The sequence below is a fragment of the Octopus bimaculoides genome, chromosome 7 (assembly GCF_001194135.2).
Source record: "Octopus bimaculoides isolate UCB-OBI-ISO-001 chromosome 7, ASM119413v2, whole genome shotgun sequence".
Lineage (NCBI taxonomy): Eukaryota > Metazoa > Mollusca > Cephalopoda > Octopoda > Octopodidae > Octopus > Octopus bimaculoides.
Window position 1 is genome coordinate 72,856,208 of NC_068987.1, and position 17,209 is coordinate 72,873,416.

The 17,209-nt window shown below is 36.0% G+C and overlaps 1 protein-coding gene across 1 annotated transcript in view; it reads right to left on the minus strand.

Annotated features, from left to right (window-relative positions):
* Positions 1-1,187: 1,187 nt before the first annotated feature.
* LOC106869675 (EF-hand calcium-binding domain-containing protein 7) overlaps positions 1,188-17,209 on the minus strand; it is a 49,627-nt gene continuing 33,605 nt past the window's right edge. The window contains exons 13-17 of the mRNA XM_052969435.1: positions 16,766-16,914; positions 14,809-14,931; positions 13,973-14,062; positions 3,978-4,085; positions 1,188-1,456 (exon numbers count right to left, since the gene is read on the minus strand). Of these exons, the coding sequence (XP_052825395.1) occupies positions 1,385-1,456; positions 3,978-4,085; positions 13,973-14,062; positions 14,809-14,931; positions 16,766-16,914 (542 nt within the window). The 3' untranslated portion in view covers positions 1,188-1,384. The remainder of the gene's footprint in view (positions 1,457-3,977; positions 4,086-13,972; positions 14,063-14,808; positions 14,932-16,765; positions 16,915-17,209) is intronic.

The following is a 17,209-nucleotide window of genomic DNA, read 5'->3' on the forward strand; positions in this document are numbered from 1 at the left end:
CTTATAATTCAAAGGAGCCAGCCTTGCCACATTTTGTGTCACGCTGAATCTCCTTGAGAACTATATAAAGGGTACGCGTGTGTGGAATATTCAGCCACTTGCACGTTAAATTAAGAGCAGGCTATTCAGTTAATCGGATCAACTTGAACCCTCGTCGTCGTAACTGACGGAATGCTAGTTATTATATATGTGTGTGTGTGTGTCGAGGGGTGGGGTGGGGGGTTGAATAAGATCACGGAAGACAGCAATCTTTCTACTGTAAAGTTTTAGACATCTGATTCATTTTAGACAGCAGCAAATTTTACCTTTACTATGCATCAAATGAATGGCTATTTTACATCAATAAGAACTCTAAATCTGTTAAGCATTCTCGTAGTTTATAGTCTTTAGGATTAGCAGGCATTTTACCTCTTTATTCATTTTATCAGACGAGAAAGTATATAATAGTGCTTCACATTATTACAACAAAGCACTGAGATGCCATGAACTTTCAGAAAGGATGAATTACATACTTGAACCACTTGTTCCTAAGTGTTAAAATAGATCCAGGAGAATTTGTAATACAATTAAGCTGTGGTCTGATATTTCTATGAAATTCTTGATCTTGATCTTTCTCTTCACTTTTCAATCCACCTATCTGCAAATGCCACTTCATCGATAACATTTTCATCCTTATGCATGACTACAAAAGATCTTGTAAATACCAGAGAGTTCTTTTCAGTGGAGTTCCTTGTTAATATTCTATTGTGGTTAAAATGGATTAAAGAAATAAATATTTTGATTAAATATTATTGGTTTCACTTGTAACACCTCCTTCATATTCTAGCCTTAAAGAATTTAAGGTTTTTTTTAATATTACAAGATTCTCACTGCAGTTAGATGAAAGTTTGGAGGGATTTAATAGATGTAATTGTTAAGAATATAATGCAAGCAATCCAAAGATGCAGTGTTGGATGACACAACTGTGCTGATAAAGATTAAATATTACGATCTTGTACACTTGCTTAATGATTCTTCCTTTACTGCTTTGGCAAACACAATGAAGTTTATGCTTTGCTGATGAGGCTACAATAATACTGAAACATGTATGGAGTTGTCTCTCATACTTGAAGAAATAATTAAAGGATATAGTTCTTTGAAAAGTGGTTGATGATTAGAAAGGCATGCAAAAAACAATGGCAACAACAAAGAATTGCAGTTTTCTTTATTGTTGTTTATACCAGATGACAAAGCTAAAATGCAGGGTTAAAACAAATCTGTTCAACCCATGCTAGCATTGGAAAAAATGTATGTTTTTGTAATATTTTCTGCAATAGGAATTTTAACAGAAGCTCCACTATTGAATATCACAGTTTCATACTAAAATAAGTACCATATGCATTCTTCAGACGACTGTTGCAGAACATTCGACTGTCCATGTTTCCTTTTCATTGCATGGTATCAAAAATTGACAGACCTGAAAGAAGTCATAGAAATAACATTTAAGAATTATTTTGTATCATTAACACATTTTTTTTTAATCCTGTGTGAGATTGTCTGGTTTCTAAACAAAACTTCTAGTTTTAACCCTTTAACACTCAGATTACTCTGTCAAATTTAATGTTTATTTATTTACATTGTTTTGAATTAATCATACATTACCTCATAGCTTTGAGATTTTGATGATGTGTTTGTTTATTTTCAGAATGACACTAAAGTGTAGGTGTAAGAGGCCAGATCTGGCTGGTTTGAATATAAAAATGGTAGAATAATTCGGTTGAATATGGCTGAATACTAAAGGGTTAAAATGTTTGCATTTAAATTTAAGCTTTCTGTCATAGTTACATAAGAGCATGCTTTTGTTATATTATATTCCAAATATTGGTTTGATAATTGGTTCTGATATAAGCACAAAGTCAAAATTTGGGCCTAGAAGAGGGATGTTAGTCAAATTGATCCCAGTATTTAAATGGTATTTTAAAGTTGATCTCAGTGGCATTTGAACTCAGAACACGAAGAGTGGAAACAAATACTGCAAGGCATTGTGACATATGCTTAAATGATCCTGTTAATCTGTCACCCTTACACTATCTTAATAATGGTTTCATAATGAATACAGTTAGTGAGAGGTTGGCATCCTATCCAGAAGAAATTTATTTTGTCTGTGTTCCACACTTTCATATAGCACACATATCTATAAATAAGGGTATGTTGCTACATATACATGAATATCCTAGACTACTTTCCAAGATATCATATAAGTGATTAAAGCAGGTTCCCCCATAGACGTGCTACAATCCCTACATTTTGATTTTTATCCCAAATATCTAATAACACCGAGCTCCAAGTAGATTATCATCATCCAGTCTGCTTTCAGTATAGTTGTTTAGCTACTACTATACTTATCACTATTACTAATTAAGATACACAGAGCTAATGTGGGAGATATTACAATAAGCACAAGTTTATACCACAACAGTGAAACATATGTAGGAAGAAATGGTATAAACTTGTGTATATCACAATTTCTCATTTATTAAATATATACAGGGTGCAGATTTTAAATTGGTGCCTTTGTTTAAACAAAAAAAAAAAATATATACTATTTTGAAAGCTGAGGTGCAAACTAATATCATTTTCCTTTCAGATTGTCATGTCTGCACTTGTACTCTTTCTGTGCAAGACTTTCACAATTGCTACAAATATGTGCCACACTTTCAACTTTCTCCCCACACATTCTGCAGAGGTTCTTTGCACTTGTGTAGTATCTATATATATATATATATATATATATATATCCCTTTCCACTGAGCTGGTATTTCATGCCTGGTGAACCCAGACAGATTAAAAGAATACAAGTGACCTAAGGAATGGAAAAGGAAGGCAATGGTGCATGCAGTCTGCGTCAGCATGAATAAGGCCATCGTTGACAACTTAAAGGTCCCACTGCATGCAGTCCAAAGGGTAAGGGAGGAGTTAGAGGACAGTAACTTTGATGGCAACACTATAACTGCAAGGAAAAGTCATAATGACAGTAAGCAAAGACCCCCACCCCACCATTGGGATACGGAAGATTGTCAGGCAACTAGGTTGTGATGAGAAGACTGTTAGGACTTGTGTGAATGAAGACCTTTGTTACAAGTCTTACAAGATGCAGACAGGACAGCTGCTTACTCAGAAGTCCTCGGAGAAGTGCATGAAGAAGCTGTTGAACATGTTGAAGTATCCTCTGGAATCAAACATAATTGTGGGTTTTCTCGGATATAAAAACAAAACAACTTTTGCCAGATCAAGGCGCACAGCAAGTAGAATGATGATTAGTAGTTAACCCACATGAGGTTCTCAGGGTCATGAAAACCAAGTTTCCAGTCCACATCATGCTTTTTGGAATGATCAGCAGTGAGGGACATGTTATGCCTCTTCACATCATTAATGTGGAACTGAAGATGAAGCAGGATATCTACCAGGGTGTTCTAGAGATTGTGGTGAAGCCCTGGATTGAAGAGGTAGTAGGAAGAAGACTTTATTTGTTCCAGTAAGATTCTGCACATGTACATAGTGCCACGAAGACTCAAAAGTGGCTCTTCTGACAAACTTTTACAACCATGCCGGCTTCTTAACTAACCAGACTGCAATCCTCTAGACTACCTTTTTGGAGATGTGGTCGAAAGGGTCACCAACAAGCAGATATTCCAAGATTTATCAGTGGCAACTGTGAAACATGCCTGTTCTTGATTCCACAGTTGTCTTGTGGAGTTTGTTAAAGCTGGTCGGAGTTATATTGATTGATTATATAGTATACAGAGCCAGTAATTTTGTATGTCTTGAATTTTTAATAAATCTTAAATGTTAAGATTTTATGCCTATTTTCTAGAACTTGTTGGCTGCACCAATTCTACGTCAACCCCCTGTAGATAAATGTCTCTTTACATATGTTTATTCATAACCAGCAAGTACATTTGGTACTCCAATAATAAACAAGTAAAATGTATACTTACCTTACAAGATAATGGCTGTACATTTACAGTGTTTTTGAATTGGTTTGTGTTGCTGCAACAATTCATACTTCCAGTGTTGTCTACACAAATAGTTACATTGTTTTTACTCTATAAACAACAACAACAACAACATTGCAGCCATAGATTATAGTTGTGATAACCTCATGAGGATTTATATAATGTTTATGAGTTATTACCAAAACATACATTCAACAGATTAATTATAACTTTACCTTTCTTCTATAGATTGTCTCCACTTGTCTCCCCTTCTACTGTCATCCTTGTTGTGTACAAGTTCCCACCAGGCCCTAAGCTAATTACTATACCCAGAACACTGGTTCTCTGGAACACCCTCCCTGCTTATGTCTTTTCTGCCAGCATTCACTTACAAAGGTTCAAGAGAAACATTAATGACACTAATATCACTGGTCTAGGTAAGTCTGAAAATGGTATGAACAATGCTTCTTCTTCCAGTCACAGCAAATTTTAAATAAAATACTCAAAAGGAAGATTTTGGTATCAACTTATATAGGACCATTCCTGGTTATATGATACAAATTCTCTTATTTTTAAGTATTTCACATCTTAATTAAAAACACTTCACAATTTCATGCAAAAACCTTTTGTTAACTGATGTTCAAACTACTTGTTTAATAAATATAATAACAATGAATAAAAAAAATGTAAATATTTGACTAAATCCCATTAGAAATATTTTTCCCCACTCAGAGTTGCTGAAGCATGGAACAAACTACCTGCATCAGTTGTTAGTTGCCGAGATATTGCATTCTTTAAAACCTCCATGCTTCCTGAAATTCACCAACACTACACCTGATATCTCCTCTCTACTATACACATGAACACATGTATATCATGACTCATACATTGTTCATTTTCCTGACATTTGTACATAATTCTAAGAACTATAATGCACCTTTGATGAGTTGTAGTGCACCTGAGCACTATACATGATAATTTCATTATCATTATCATAGGATTCTTTGTTTTCTTAACCCTTTTGTTACCATATTTGTTTTGAGATACTCTGTGTTTCTTTCAAATAATTTTAAATATAACAAAGAATTTAGTAAAACAACTTAGTTATCATTAAGCTAGTATTAGGAACATAAATTGTGACTAAGGTTTCGTGGAAGATTTTAATTCAAAACTTATGAAAACAAGACATTTGTACAACAGAACCAGAGGTGTTTTCAGCCAAGTTGGTATCGAAAGGGTAAAACTCATAAATAGTGTATTTCAAAAGAAATATATGGCCAAAGAAAGTTTAAAGTGTTTTTATGAGTAATACAATAGAGATAAGCTATGTCTATTAACCTTCGTTTACCTTTAAAACTCATCACTTCTTTCCCCACTACTTATGTTCTTTGTGAAACCATTTAAATAAGAAGTAATAACATAAACATCCTTTTGTTAAAAATATAAAACTGATGAAAGCTTTACTCTTATGTAAGAAATAATCATTGATTTATAACACTGGCACAAGATCAGAATCTTGGAGAAGTAGCATAATCAGTTAACCCTTTAGCAGTCAGAATATTTTGACAAATATAATGCTTATTTATTGGCATTGTTTTTTAATTAACCATGTACTGTTTTGTAGCTATGAGATTTTGACAGAGTAACTGTTAATTCTTTAGAATGACGTTGGTGTGAGAAACTAAATCTGGCCAGTTTGAATATAATACAGACAGAATATTTTGGTCAGATATGGTTGGCTTAAATGCTGAAGGGTAAAACCAGCCAAGGTACTTGGCTGCTACATTTTCCAAAGCAGATGAATAAAAGGGATTTGAACTCAGAATGTAAAGAGAAGTGACTAAATAACGTAAAATATTTTGTCTGATGCCCTAATGATTTTGCTAATCAGAAATAATTAATAAAGTGCATCCTCATTGTTGGTGCATATTGCATATACTGCTGAAGCACAAGAATATTTTATGGGTAATGCCAGAATTTAATTCTGTATGTTCTCAGAACGGCAACAGTACATTCCATTATTGAGTGGCGAACAAAAGAAAAAAACTTCTCTAGGCATGGGTTAGATGGAAAGGTACATGTACACATACACACACACACACACACACACACACACTCACTTATACACACACTCACTAACACACACACATGCATCAACATGTGCAAAATCTGTGATGATCATGACTGGAACATGTTTCAACATAAGTCTGCTTCATCAGGGCTGACCTGGAGTAAATAACAACAACAACAACAATAATAATAATAATGGATACTGTGCAACTTTGACAAGCAGGTCTGATGAGATGTAAATAGTTTTTCTGACAAGTGTGAGATTATGAACCCAAAGTATTTTTTATATGACAAAGGTCAGGAAAACGTGGAAAATTTAGACATAACTGAAGTCATCAAATATTGAAAATGCTGACATATTGACAATAATGGATGCTATAAATATTCATAGGCTCATTCACAGTTATATAAATAATCATTCTTACAAAAACAGTTTATTGTACTTAGGAACAAACCATTGACTTATTTCAGGTTTATTCTACCAAACCAAGAAATTTGTGGCAGTCTTGTTTAATGACTAAATAACCAGATTTTCATTTTATTTTATTTCTTTTTTTTTTAAGGTCTAAGAGGGAAAGGGTAGCACACAGGACTCTTTCCTGGAAGGTGCGTTTCAAGACTGGTAGAATGAAGGGAGGGAGTTACCATCAGATGGGAGACCTGTCCCTAATGCTGTGGACTCAGCTAAAGTCATCCATGAACAAACAAGGTGGTGGTGTTAAACATGGCTATAGATTATATCTACAACTCAAACATAAAATTACTACTACTACTACTACTACTACTGCTACTGCTGCTGATGATGATGATAATGGTGATGATGATGGCTCTTTCAATTTACTCACAAGGTGAGCAATTTTAACAAGAGCTGGGTAGCTAGTTGATTACATTGACCCTAGTACCTCGACTGGTACTTGCTTTGTCAACCCCAAAAGGAAGAAAGGCAAAGTTAAGTTCAGTGGGTTTGAACTCAGAAAAAATGCCTCTAAGCAATTTGTCCGATGCACTAAAAAGTGCTCAAATGCACTACAACTTGTTGAGAAATGGTAAGAGAGAGAAAGAAAATTATCAATAAGTCAAACAGGGACAAGTGGCAATGAAAACCAAAAGTGCATGCATGGTACACAGAATATAAAAAAGACAGAAAAGTGAACAGTAAAAGAGCAACAAAGAGAGGAAAGGTGCATAGGTACATCGGGAATAGTGTTGGCAATTTTGGGGAAGCATGGAATTTTTGAAAGATGCATGGTCCTGATAGCTAATAACTGCCAAGGATAGTTTGGTCAATGCTTTGACAGTTCTGCTTCAGAATTATTCCAGATATTTCAGTCATCAGGTTTGCCTAGTATGTAATGATAAGATTTAGCTAAAAAAAAAGAAACCAAAACTACTACATATTGGTTTCAAATTTTGGGGGAGGGGATAAGCCAAATACATTGAACCAAATGTTCAGTTGGTACTTATTTATTTGATCCTGAAGGGATGAAAGTTAACCCCAGTGGAATTTGAACTCAGAATGTAAAGAAGACAGAAATGCGACTAAGCATTTTGCCTGGTGTGCCAGGGTTAAACAGAGGGGACAAACAAGGACAGTCAAAGGGATTAAGTCAATTACATCGACCCCAGTGCGTAACTGGTACTTAATTTATCGACCCCAAAAGGATGAAAGGCAAAGTCGACCTCGGTGGAATTTGAACTCAGAACGTAGCGGTAGACGAGATACCGCTAAGCATTTCGCCCAGTGTCCTAACGTTTCTGCCAGCTCGCCGTCTTAAACCTATTATGCTAACAATTTTGCCAGCTCACTGCCTTAAACCTATCATGCATGAAAAGTAATTAACTATAGGCACAGGCATGGCTGTGTGGTTAAGAAGCTGGTTTTGCAGCCACATGGTTTCAGGTTCAGTCCCATGGTGTGACACCTTGAGCAAGTGTCTTCTACAATAGACCAAGGTCAGCCAATACCTTGTGAGTAAATTTGGTAGACAGAAACTGTGTGGAAGCCCAATGTATATGAGGTGCTATCAAAAAGTTCCTAGACTAGTTATGTTTAATAAAAAATAACTTATTTACCAAAGTTTTAATGCAAAATTTCACATTGGCTCTTTGTTCTAACTTCTTGTCCATAACAAAATCACAGACTACAGCATACACATGATCACAAAAATACAAATTTCACAACTTGCAAAGTAAACACGATGATGTCACTCAACACACTGCCTCATGAAGGTCATTGCTAACTCTTACCATGTGCTGCCACCTGTTGATGTGCTACAGAACTAGTCTGGGAACTTTGTGATAGCACCTCATATACATTGGGTTTCCACACAGTTTCTGTCTACCAAATTTACTCACAAGGCATTGGCTTGTATATCAAAATAAAAGATCGAAGGTCCTTCCTGAGCCATAGGCTTATAAGATTGGTTTCCTAGATCCTGTAGTGTGAATATTTCTCCTGGATGGGATGCTGGTCTGTCATGAGATTACTCACTTTTGCCAGCTGAGCTGACTGGAACATCATGAAATGAAGTGTTTTGCTCCAGAAGACATCATATCACCCAATCCAAGAATCGAAACCACAATCTTATGATCAAGAGTGTAATACCTTAATCACTTAGCCACCTGCCTCCACACACACACACACACACACACATGTATGTGTGCATGTAGGTATGTATGTTTGAATGAATATGTACATGTGTGTCTTTATGTTTGTGTTTGTCTCATACCATTCCTACCACTGCTTGACTGTCGGTTTGTTTATGACCCCGTAATCTAGCAGTTTGGCAAAAGAGATTGATAGAATAATTACCAGACTTTGAAATATAAGTACAGGGTTCAAATTTGTTTGACTCAATACTTTAAGGTGATGGCTCATCATGGCTGCAGTCCCGTGAATGAAACAAGTAAAAGGTTTGTCTTGTATGGGAAATTTTAGTCCAGAGACTTACAAGGTTACTGTCAAATAGAACCTAAAAACTGATTGGTATGGAGGGATTCACTCACCAATACAGTGAGACTTCTGGCCCAGAGACATGCTGTCTCCTCATTCTGTCTTTTCTACTACTACTACTACTACTGTAACTTCTCCTCTTCTCATGTTCTCCTTGCACCACTACCATTACCACTACCACCACTCGGCAAAAAAAAAAAATGAAGATGATTTTAATGATGATGACAACAACATCAAAAACAATGATGATGATAGTGGTGGTGGTGGTGGTGTGATGATGACAATGATAATGAGGCTATTGATGATGAAGATGATGATGATGGTATTGATAGTGGTGGTGATGATGACTGTGGTGGTGGTGATTTTCATGATGATGAGAATAACATCAGGAACAATGATGATAATGGTAGTGGTAGTGGTGGTGGTGGTGGTGGTAGCGATGATGATGATTAAAGCAATGATGATGATGGCAATGATGATGATGATGATGGTGGTGGTAGTGGTATCGAAAATGGTGTTAGTTGTGGTGGTAGTCGTAGTGGTGGTGGGGTTCAGTGGTGGCAGCAACTGTGATGATGATGATGATGACATTGATGATGATGACAAATAGCATTCGTGCTAACATTACTTATGCACAGAACTGGTGTCACCTGCAGTCGTGACCAGAGTTGGTAATATTACGCCATCCAAACAGATGTGGTGGTAAAATGTGTACACTGCTCAGCTAAGCTTACCTTAAATGTGACAATCCCAGCTTTGCTGACAGATGCAATCAAACAAAGGACAAATACTGCGAACGTTTTCTCAGACACATGTATATGTATGTGTCTTGAGTTTGAATAACTATGTGCAGGACTCACTTTGTAGACATATGTATGTATGTAAAGCCACATATAAGTACTTGTGTTTCAATGTAGGCAGTTTGCATTATGCAACTAATTTCATTAAGTCCAATAGGAGGGAATGGTAGGACTAAATCTGACGCAGTATTTAGTTTGACTACTGATTCTAGTAGTCCACCAGTAACAATGATGATTCTGTTCATGGGAGAAAGGACAACTCTGTCTCTGTCTGTCTCTCTCACTGTTTGTTTTCTTTCTCTCTCTCACTCTCTCATTTTCACTGTATGTATGTATGTATGTATGTATGCATGCATGCATCTACATAATTATGTATGTATGTATGTATGTAGATGTGTATGTATATGCATATGCATATGTGCGTGTAACTATGTGTGCATCTATGTAAATATGTATGTACATATGTTAATAGTTTCTACACTCAATATTGCTCTAACCTATTGTACTTTTGCCTGCTGCACGCAGGCATAGAAAAGTAGACATTAAAATGATGATATATATATATATATCATCACTCTCAGTGGTTGGTGTTAGGAAGGGCATCCAGCTGTAGAAACTCTGCCAAATCAGATTGGAGCCTGGTGTTGCCATCCGGTTTCACCAGTCCTCAGTCAAATCGTCCAATCCATGCTAACATGGAAAGCGGACGTTAAACGATGATGATCATGATGATGATGATATATATATATGCATAGTTATATACACACACACACACACATATATATACATGTGTGTGCGTGTGTGATTGCATGTGTTTGTGTGTATGTGTGCACGTTTGTGTGTGTGTGTGCACGTTTGTGTGTGTGTGTGTGTGTGTGTGTGTAAATAGATATATTCCAGCCATTTTGTAGTGTGTAGTGGGTGCATATTTTGTGTCACCAGCACTAGTGAGGTTACCAAGCAGCTTGCAAAGCACAATAAAGAAAGGAAAAGGGAAAAAGCTGCTCCTGGTTGAGTAGGAAAGAGTTTCAAAGAGGAGGGAGGTAGCTTTATGTCAGGTGCTGAAAGGCTAAAGTGTGATAGAGTGACATGTACAGGTGTCTCTCTTGTCAAACAATCTTTGTCAATCAATAATTAATAAAATTTAATAAATAGCTACATAAAAGAATTTGTGACATTGATTTCACTATGTTTACAGCATGTGATGGTTGCATTCTACCAGTAACATTCAATGGAGCTGTAAGTTTGGGAGCTTCTGATTTCATATTTGTTACCAAAATATTAATGTCTGGGTGTATAATGGAATGGAACAGTATGTAAAATGACTGGGTGAATTATATGAAACATTTAAGGTTTTACTTTTCTGCCAACAAAGTGAAAAATGATGGTATGCAATGAGCCACATTATTGTTTGTGGCTTGTGCTAGACATTATGCAATTATTCAAGATCTGGCAGATAATAGACTGGGTAAAATAACATCTGATGTCAGCTCATGGAGAGAAACATTCACTCAGTCCCCAATAAAATTCATGGTGGCAGTTTTCGTTCTATTTTCAGGAAAAGAGAGATGATGAAACCATGCTTAGAAAATATGAGGAAAATGTTACTTCAGAGACAAACTCAGAAACTGACTGATGAGAAGGGTAATGAATGACAAAATTCAATAACAATTGTTCAGTGATAGAACACTGAAGTTAGAAAATGCCCCTGAAATATATGTTTCAGTTGAGCAAGTCACAAATGTTCTGGAAATATTCAGGGTGTGCAAGACCTACCAAGGAATGGATCTGAGAAGACTATTTATAGATTGCCAGGGAAATATGAATGGTGCCTCTATGGAAATACCAGCTATCTTACTGATAAGTATCCTTTTAAAAATGGGGAATGTTTTGGATGGAAGTGAATTGGACATACTCATAAGGTATAGACAAGATGTATGTAGGCAGTCTCGTGGGGAAAAGAAACACAACAGAAAAATTATTTTATATAATATGGACAAGAATGATGATTGTTTTGGTGGAGTAGATCCATGTATGAAGAAGTTGGAAATGTATACAATTAGTGTGTTACATACACAGCCTGTCTAACCCATGCCAGCATGGGACACGGATATTAAATGATGAAGATGATTATATCATGTACATTGAGTATACAAGTCAAATTGTTTGTAAATAACTGGACAGTATTTAGGTAGTTTCCCGAGCTTTCCAACTTGTCCAATATCTTTGCCTTCTTTTCTGCTGTACAAAGCTGACATTACCTTATGCCATTGTGTTTGGGCTGGATCTTTCAAGAATTCTTCATTCTATATTGTAAGCTGTGTTGAGCTCTCTCAGTTTCCAAATATAGTTGGCCAGTTGCATAGAAGCCTGCCTATCAAAGGACACATATTTATAAAATATTTCTTTGAATTTACTTTCAACCATATCTATGTATTGGATTTTCTCAGGTGATAAGCATACCGTAGTTGTGGTAACTTCAGCTTCATTTATAGTTGCATGCCTAGACTAAAGAACATATTCTAATTTTTCTATATTAACAGCTTGGAATACTGGAATACCATGTTTGGGTGGCTTGTTGATGATTATTTTTTTAACACAAGTGCATAAGTGAACTGATGCAATGTTTACGAAAATTCATCACATTCAAGTGCGTATATGAATGTGTATGTGTGTGTGTGAGAGAGAGAGCAGGAGTGTGTTTGTGTGTGTGTGTGTGTGCAGACTTTGGGATATATTTATATATATGTGTGTGTGTATGCGTATATACACATACAAGCTTATTTACATAAACACATACATACCTATCTACATTACACACATACACTCTCCACCATAAACACACACACACACATACATACAAGCCTATTTACATAGACACATAACATATATACCTATCTACATTACACATTCACACACATACACTCTCCACCACAAACAAACACATACACACACACATTTATCAATGCCTTATGTAAATTTCATATCCTGAACATTTATTTTGGTTTTCGACTTTGAGAAGAAAAATGCCAGTCATTAAACGAGGGTCAAAGATCTTTCTGGCAAAGTGAAATAACAATTGTGACTGAGTTAAAAGTGGATTTACGGGTTAGAATAGTATCTGTGACAGTCCTGCTAAATGATAACAACATACACACACGCACAGTATCTGTCATAGTCCTGCTAATAGGTTAGACATACACACTTGTGATCAATTGAGTTGTAGTTCATTCATTCAGTTTTTCTGACTCAATCAAGAATAAAACCTGTGAAAGTATAAGTGTGGGTGTGGACGGGGTGAGTATAAGAAGTATATCTGGTCTAATGGTAGATGAAAAGCTTGTTTAGTATATTGGTTTCAAATTTTGGCACAAGGCCAGCAATTTTGGGGGAAAGAGTTAGTTAATTACATCAACCCCAGTGTTCAACTGGTACTTATTTTATCAATCCTGAAAGGATGAAAAAGAAAGTCGACATTGGCAGAATTTGAACTCAGAATGTAAGGGCAGATGAAATGCTTCTAAGCATTTTGCTCAGTGTGCTAATGATTCTGCCGGCTCGCTGCCTTAAAGCTTGTGTAGTATATTGATAGGTAGGACATAACTCTGGGGTATACAGTTAAAAGGGTATATATCTGGGGGTATGCAGTAAGACAGAATGTGTTTCTGGGACATAACTAGACAGGGTGTGTTTTTCGGGTATATAGCTGAGTTGAATATGAGTCAAGGGTTTAATAACTGAGCAGGGTGTATGTCTGATGTATATAGCTGGACAGAGTGTATGTCTAGGGTGTATAACTTAGACAAGATGTGTGTTTGAAGTATACAGCTAGATAGGGTGCATATTTGTGGTATATCACTGAACAGAATGCTTGTCTTAGGTATATCACTGGGTAGGGTATGTGTCTGGGGTATATAGCTTTACAAAATGTATATCCAGGGTTGGGTGTGTGTCTGATGTGTAAAGCTACACAGGATGTGTGTCAGGGGTATATAGCTGATCAGGGTGTATACCTGGTGTATGTAGTTAGCCAGGGTGTCTACACTATTTTTTGTTCTCTTCATTAAGGGTGTAATTTTAATGAATTAAAGTTTTGTGGGTATCACTGTATCATGTGTGCCAACATCAACCTATTTTTCATGCAGAAGGCATCTTCAGGTCATTTTCATACTTACAAGGTTCTGGATGACTGCAGTATATCTAACTTCACTGTGGTATTCATGAATCAGAATATCAGGTGCATTTCCAACATTCCATGAGAATCCCTTAAATTGGAATAAAAAGAAATAAAAAAAACAATAGATAGATGTGATTTGAGAGATTTCATTGCTATTTCTAATATGTTAAGTGACCACATAGATGATCCCTTCATTAGCGCTTGTCTCTTAACGCAGTTATTCTCAAATTGACAAATACCAACTCCTCCTGCTACAACCAAACACTTTTTGGAATGTGGTGGGGATCTCTTTAGAAGAAAATGAAATTTGTATCCATTTATAAAAAAACAAACTTTGCTTCCATTTATATCAACATCATCATTATCATCATTTAATGTCTGTTTTCCATGCTGGTATGGGTTGGACAGTTTGACAGGAGATGGCAAAGCCTGGAGCTGCTCCAAGTTTCATAGTCTGTTTTGGGTTGGTTTCTATGGCTGGGTGCCCTTCCTAATACCAACCACTTTACAGTGAGTATTGAGTGCTTTTTACATGGTATCAGCACCAGTGCTTTATATGTTGTACCATCATCAGTGCTTTTTACGTGGTACCATCACCAATGCTTTTTATGCAGCACCAGCACTTTTTAAACACACACACACACATGTATGAGATGGGCTTCAATAAGTTTCTTTGTAGCAGATCCACTCACAAGCTTTGGTCAACTTGGGGCTATAATAGAAGACAGTTGTTCAGAGTGTTATGCATTGGAATCGAACCCATGACTACGTGGTTGTGGAGCAAACTTTTCAAACACAGCCAAGCCTGAAAAAAATGTTCTAATGATTTCTTACCTTGTTGATAACAGATTCACATATAGCTTTTTCCAGATCAACTCCACCGCTTTCAACATTTAAAGCATCAAGAATAGCCTCTGGAGATTCCTCAAGAAACACATTCAGTTCAAATTGAAAAGCCTAAAACCAGAAATAAAACAATGAAATCATATTTATTACAAGTAAAAATACAATTATTTTAAAACAAGTTGCAGTAGATGTTTATTAAAACCGCCACTGCTGCCACCACCACCACTGCCATCACCACCACCACTACCACCAGTCCTTTTTCCATGGTACCAAACAAAAATGTATCAATTCATTTACATTTTAATGAAAAATGTTCCACTACTGTGTCACTCAGCATCTCTTAATGCTGAACATGCCCTCATGGGAGCCTAATTTCACAAGTGAGATTAAATACATGTGGACAGGATTCTGTATATTGACTTATCCTTTCTTTCTATAGTTGTTTTTGCAGTCAATCAATTCCTGTCAGAACAGGCTATTTTAAATTAACAATTTCACACATATTCTGGCCTAGTTTCAAAAGTGTTGCAGTCCACAGATAGAAAACCTTGAGGTCAGTATTTAACAATAGTTGTTCTTATTTCTTCTTTAATTGATGCAAATATTAAAACTTTCAGAACTATTTAACTCTCAATAATCAATAAAAGACAGTAGAAAATAAACTAAAATACTAAAAACAATAAACAAAAACAAAAGACGAATATAGCAGTGTGCTTGAAGCATTTGAGGAACAAATTGAAACAAACAGCATATTACAGAAAGCAATAGCAATGCAGATAGAATATTAAATATAACAAAATAAGAACAAATACATTGAAATGTTTCTTTAGAAATATTTAATTAGTTCTCATAGCCTCAAACTTCTATTTCTTTAATCATATGATCATTTTCTTCTCATACACACAAATCTGACATAACAACAAAATGAACACAATTTCTCTCTCTCATTCTTTAAAGCTTTGAGACTAAATATATATTCCTAAGGTAACATCACAATATCTTTGTTATTGTGATTTTTAACATTTAACATCCTCAAAGGTGACAAGCTGGCAGAATCATTACCCTGCTGGTAAAGATGCTTAACAGCATTTCTTCCAACTTTATATTCTGACTTCAAATGCTACTGGGGTTGAGTTTGCCTTTCATCCTTTTGGGGGTCAATAAAATAACGTACAAGTTGAATACAGAAGTTCAAAATTCCCTGAAACTGCTGGCATTGAGCCAAAATTTGAAGCCAATATTCAATGTTTTCTTGGCATTGCTATTGCCTTCTATAATAAACTGATTTACTAAGAGAATTTTTTTAAATTTTACTCAGTAAGTCTTTTACTTTGTCCATTATTAGGTTATGGTCATTCTAATGCATTGCCTTGAGAGTTTGGTCAAACAAATCAACCCCAGCACTTTTTTTTAAAAGTCTGGTACTTGTTCTATGAGTTTCTTTTGCTGAACTACTAAGTTACAAGGATGTAATCAAACCAACATTGGTTGTCAGGCAATGATCAAGGACAAACCTTAAAACAAAAGAAACACACACATGATAGGCTTTCATACAGTTTCCATTTCCCAAATTCACTCACACTATAGCCTGGGGCATTAGTAGAAGACATATGCCCAAGGTATAGCACAACGGGACCGAACCCTTAATCATATGGCTGCTAAGAAAGCTTTTTAACCTCATAGTTTTGCCTGCACCTGCTATTGAGAAATATTGATCAAAGAAAAAACATGTGTAATTCCTAGTTCCAGTGGTTTTTAAGACACCAGGGCAGGGGACATTCAAGTAAGAAAACAAACTGCATAAAAACAAAGGGCCCAATGTTTTTGGTGCTTGGATATTTCAGAAAGGGAGAATAAAGTTAGTGATGTCCAATAAAAAATGAGACTGGCAGTTAGATAACATTAAGCCATCATTGTGGATCTATAAAAATGGATACAAACGTACTTGGTCAAGAACTAAAGCTCGGTTCAATCCCATACTGTCAAGTGTGATCCATAAATCTTCAGCATCACCATTGTTGTCTTCAGCTTCCATTTCATGTAAATTAAGGAATCCTAACTGTGTCAGTTCACCATCATCCAAGTCAAACCTTTCTGCAAGACGAAGAGGAATAAAAATTTTATAAGGTTATAATTTTGCGGATTATTAACTTCATTTGGGGTGCAAGTGTGGCTGTGTGGTAAGAACTTTGCTCTCCAATGACATGGTTCTGGGTTCAGTCCCACACTATGACACCTTGAGCAAGTGTCTTCTATTATAGCCCTGAGCTGATCAATGCCTTGTGAATGGATTTGGGTAGTCAGAAACTGAAAGAAGTCTGTCCTTTGTGTGTGTGTGTGTGTGTGTGTGTGTGTGTGTGTGTGTGTGTGTGTGTGTGTGTGTGTGTGT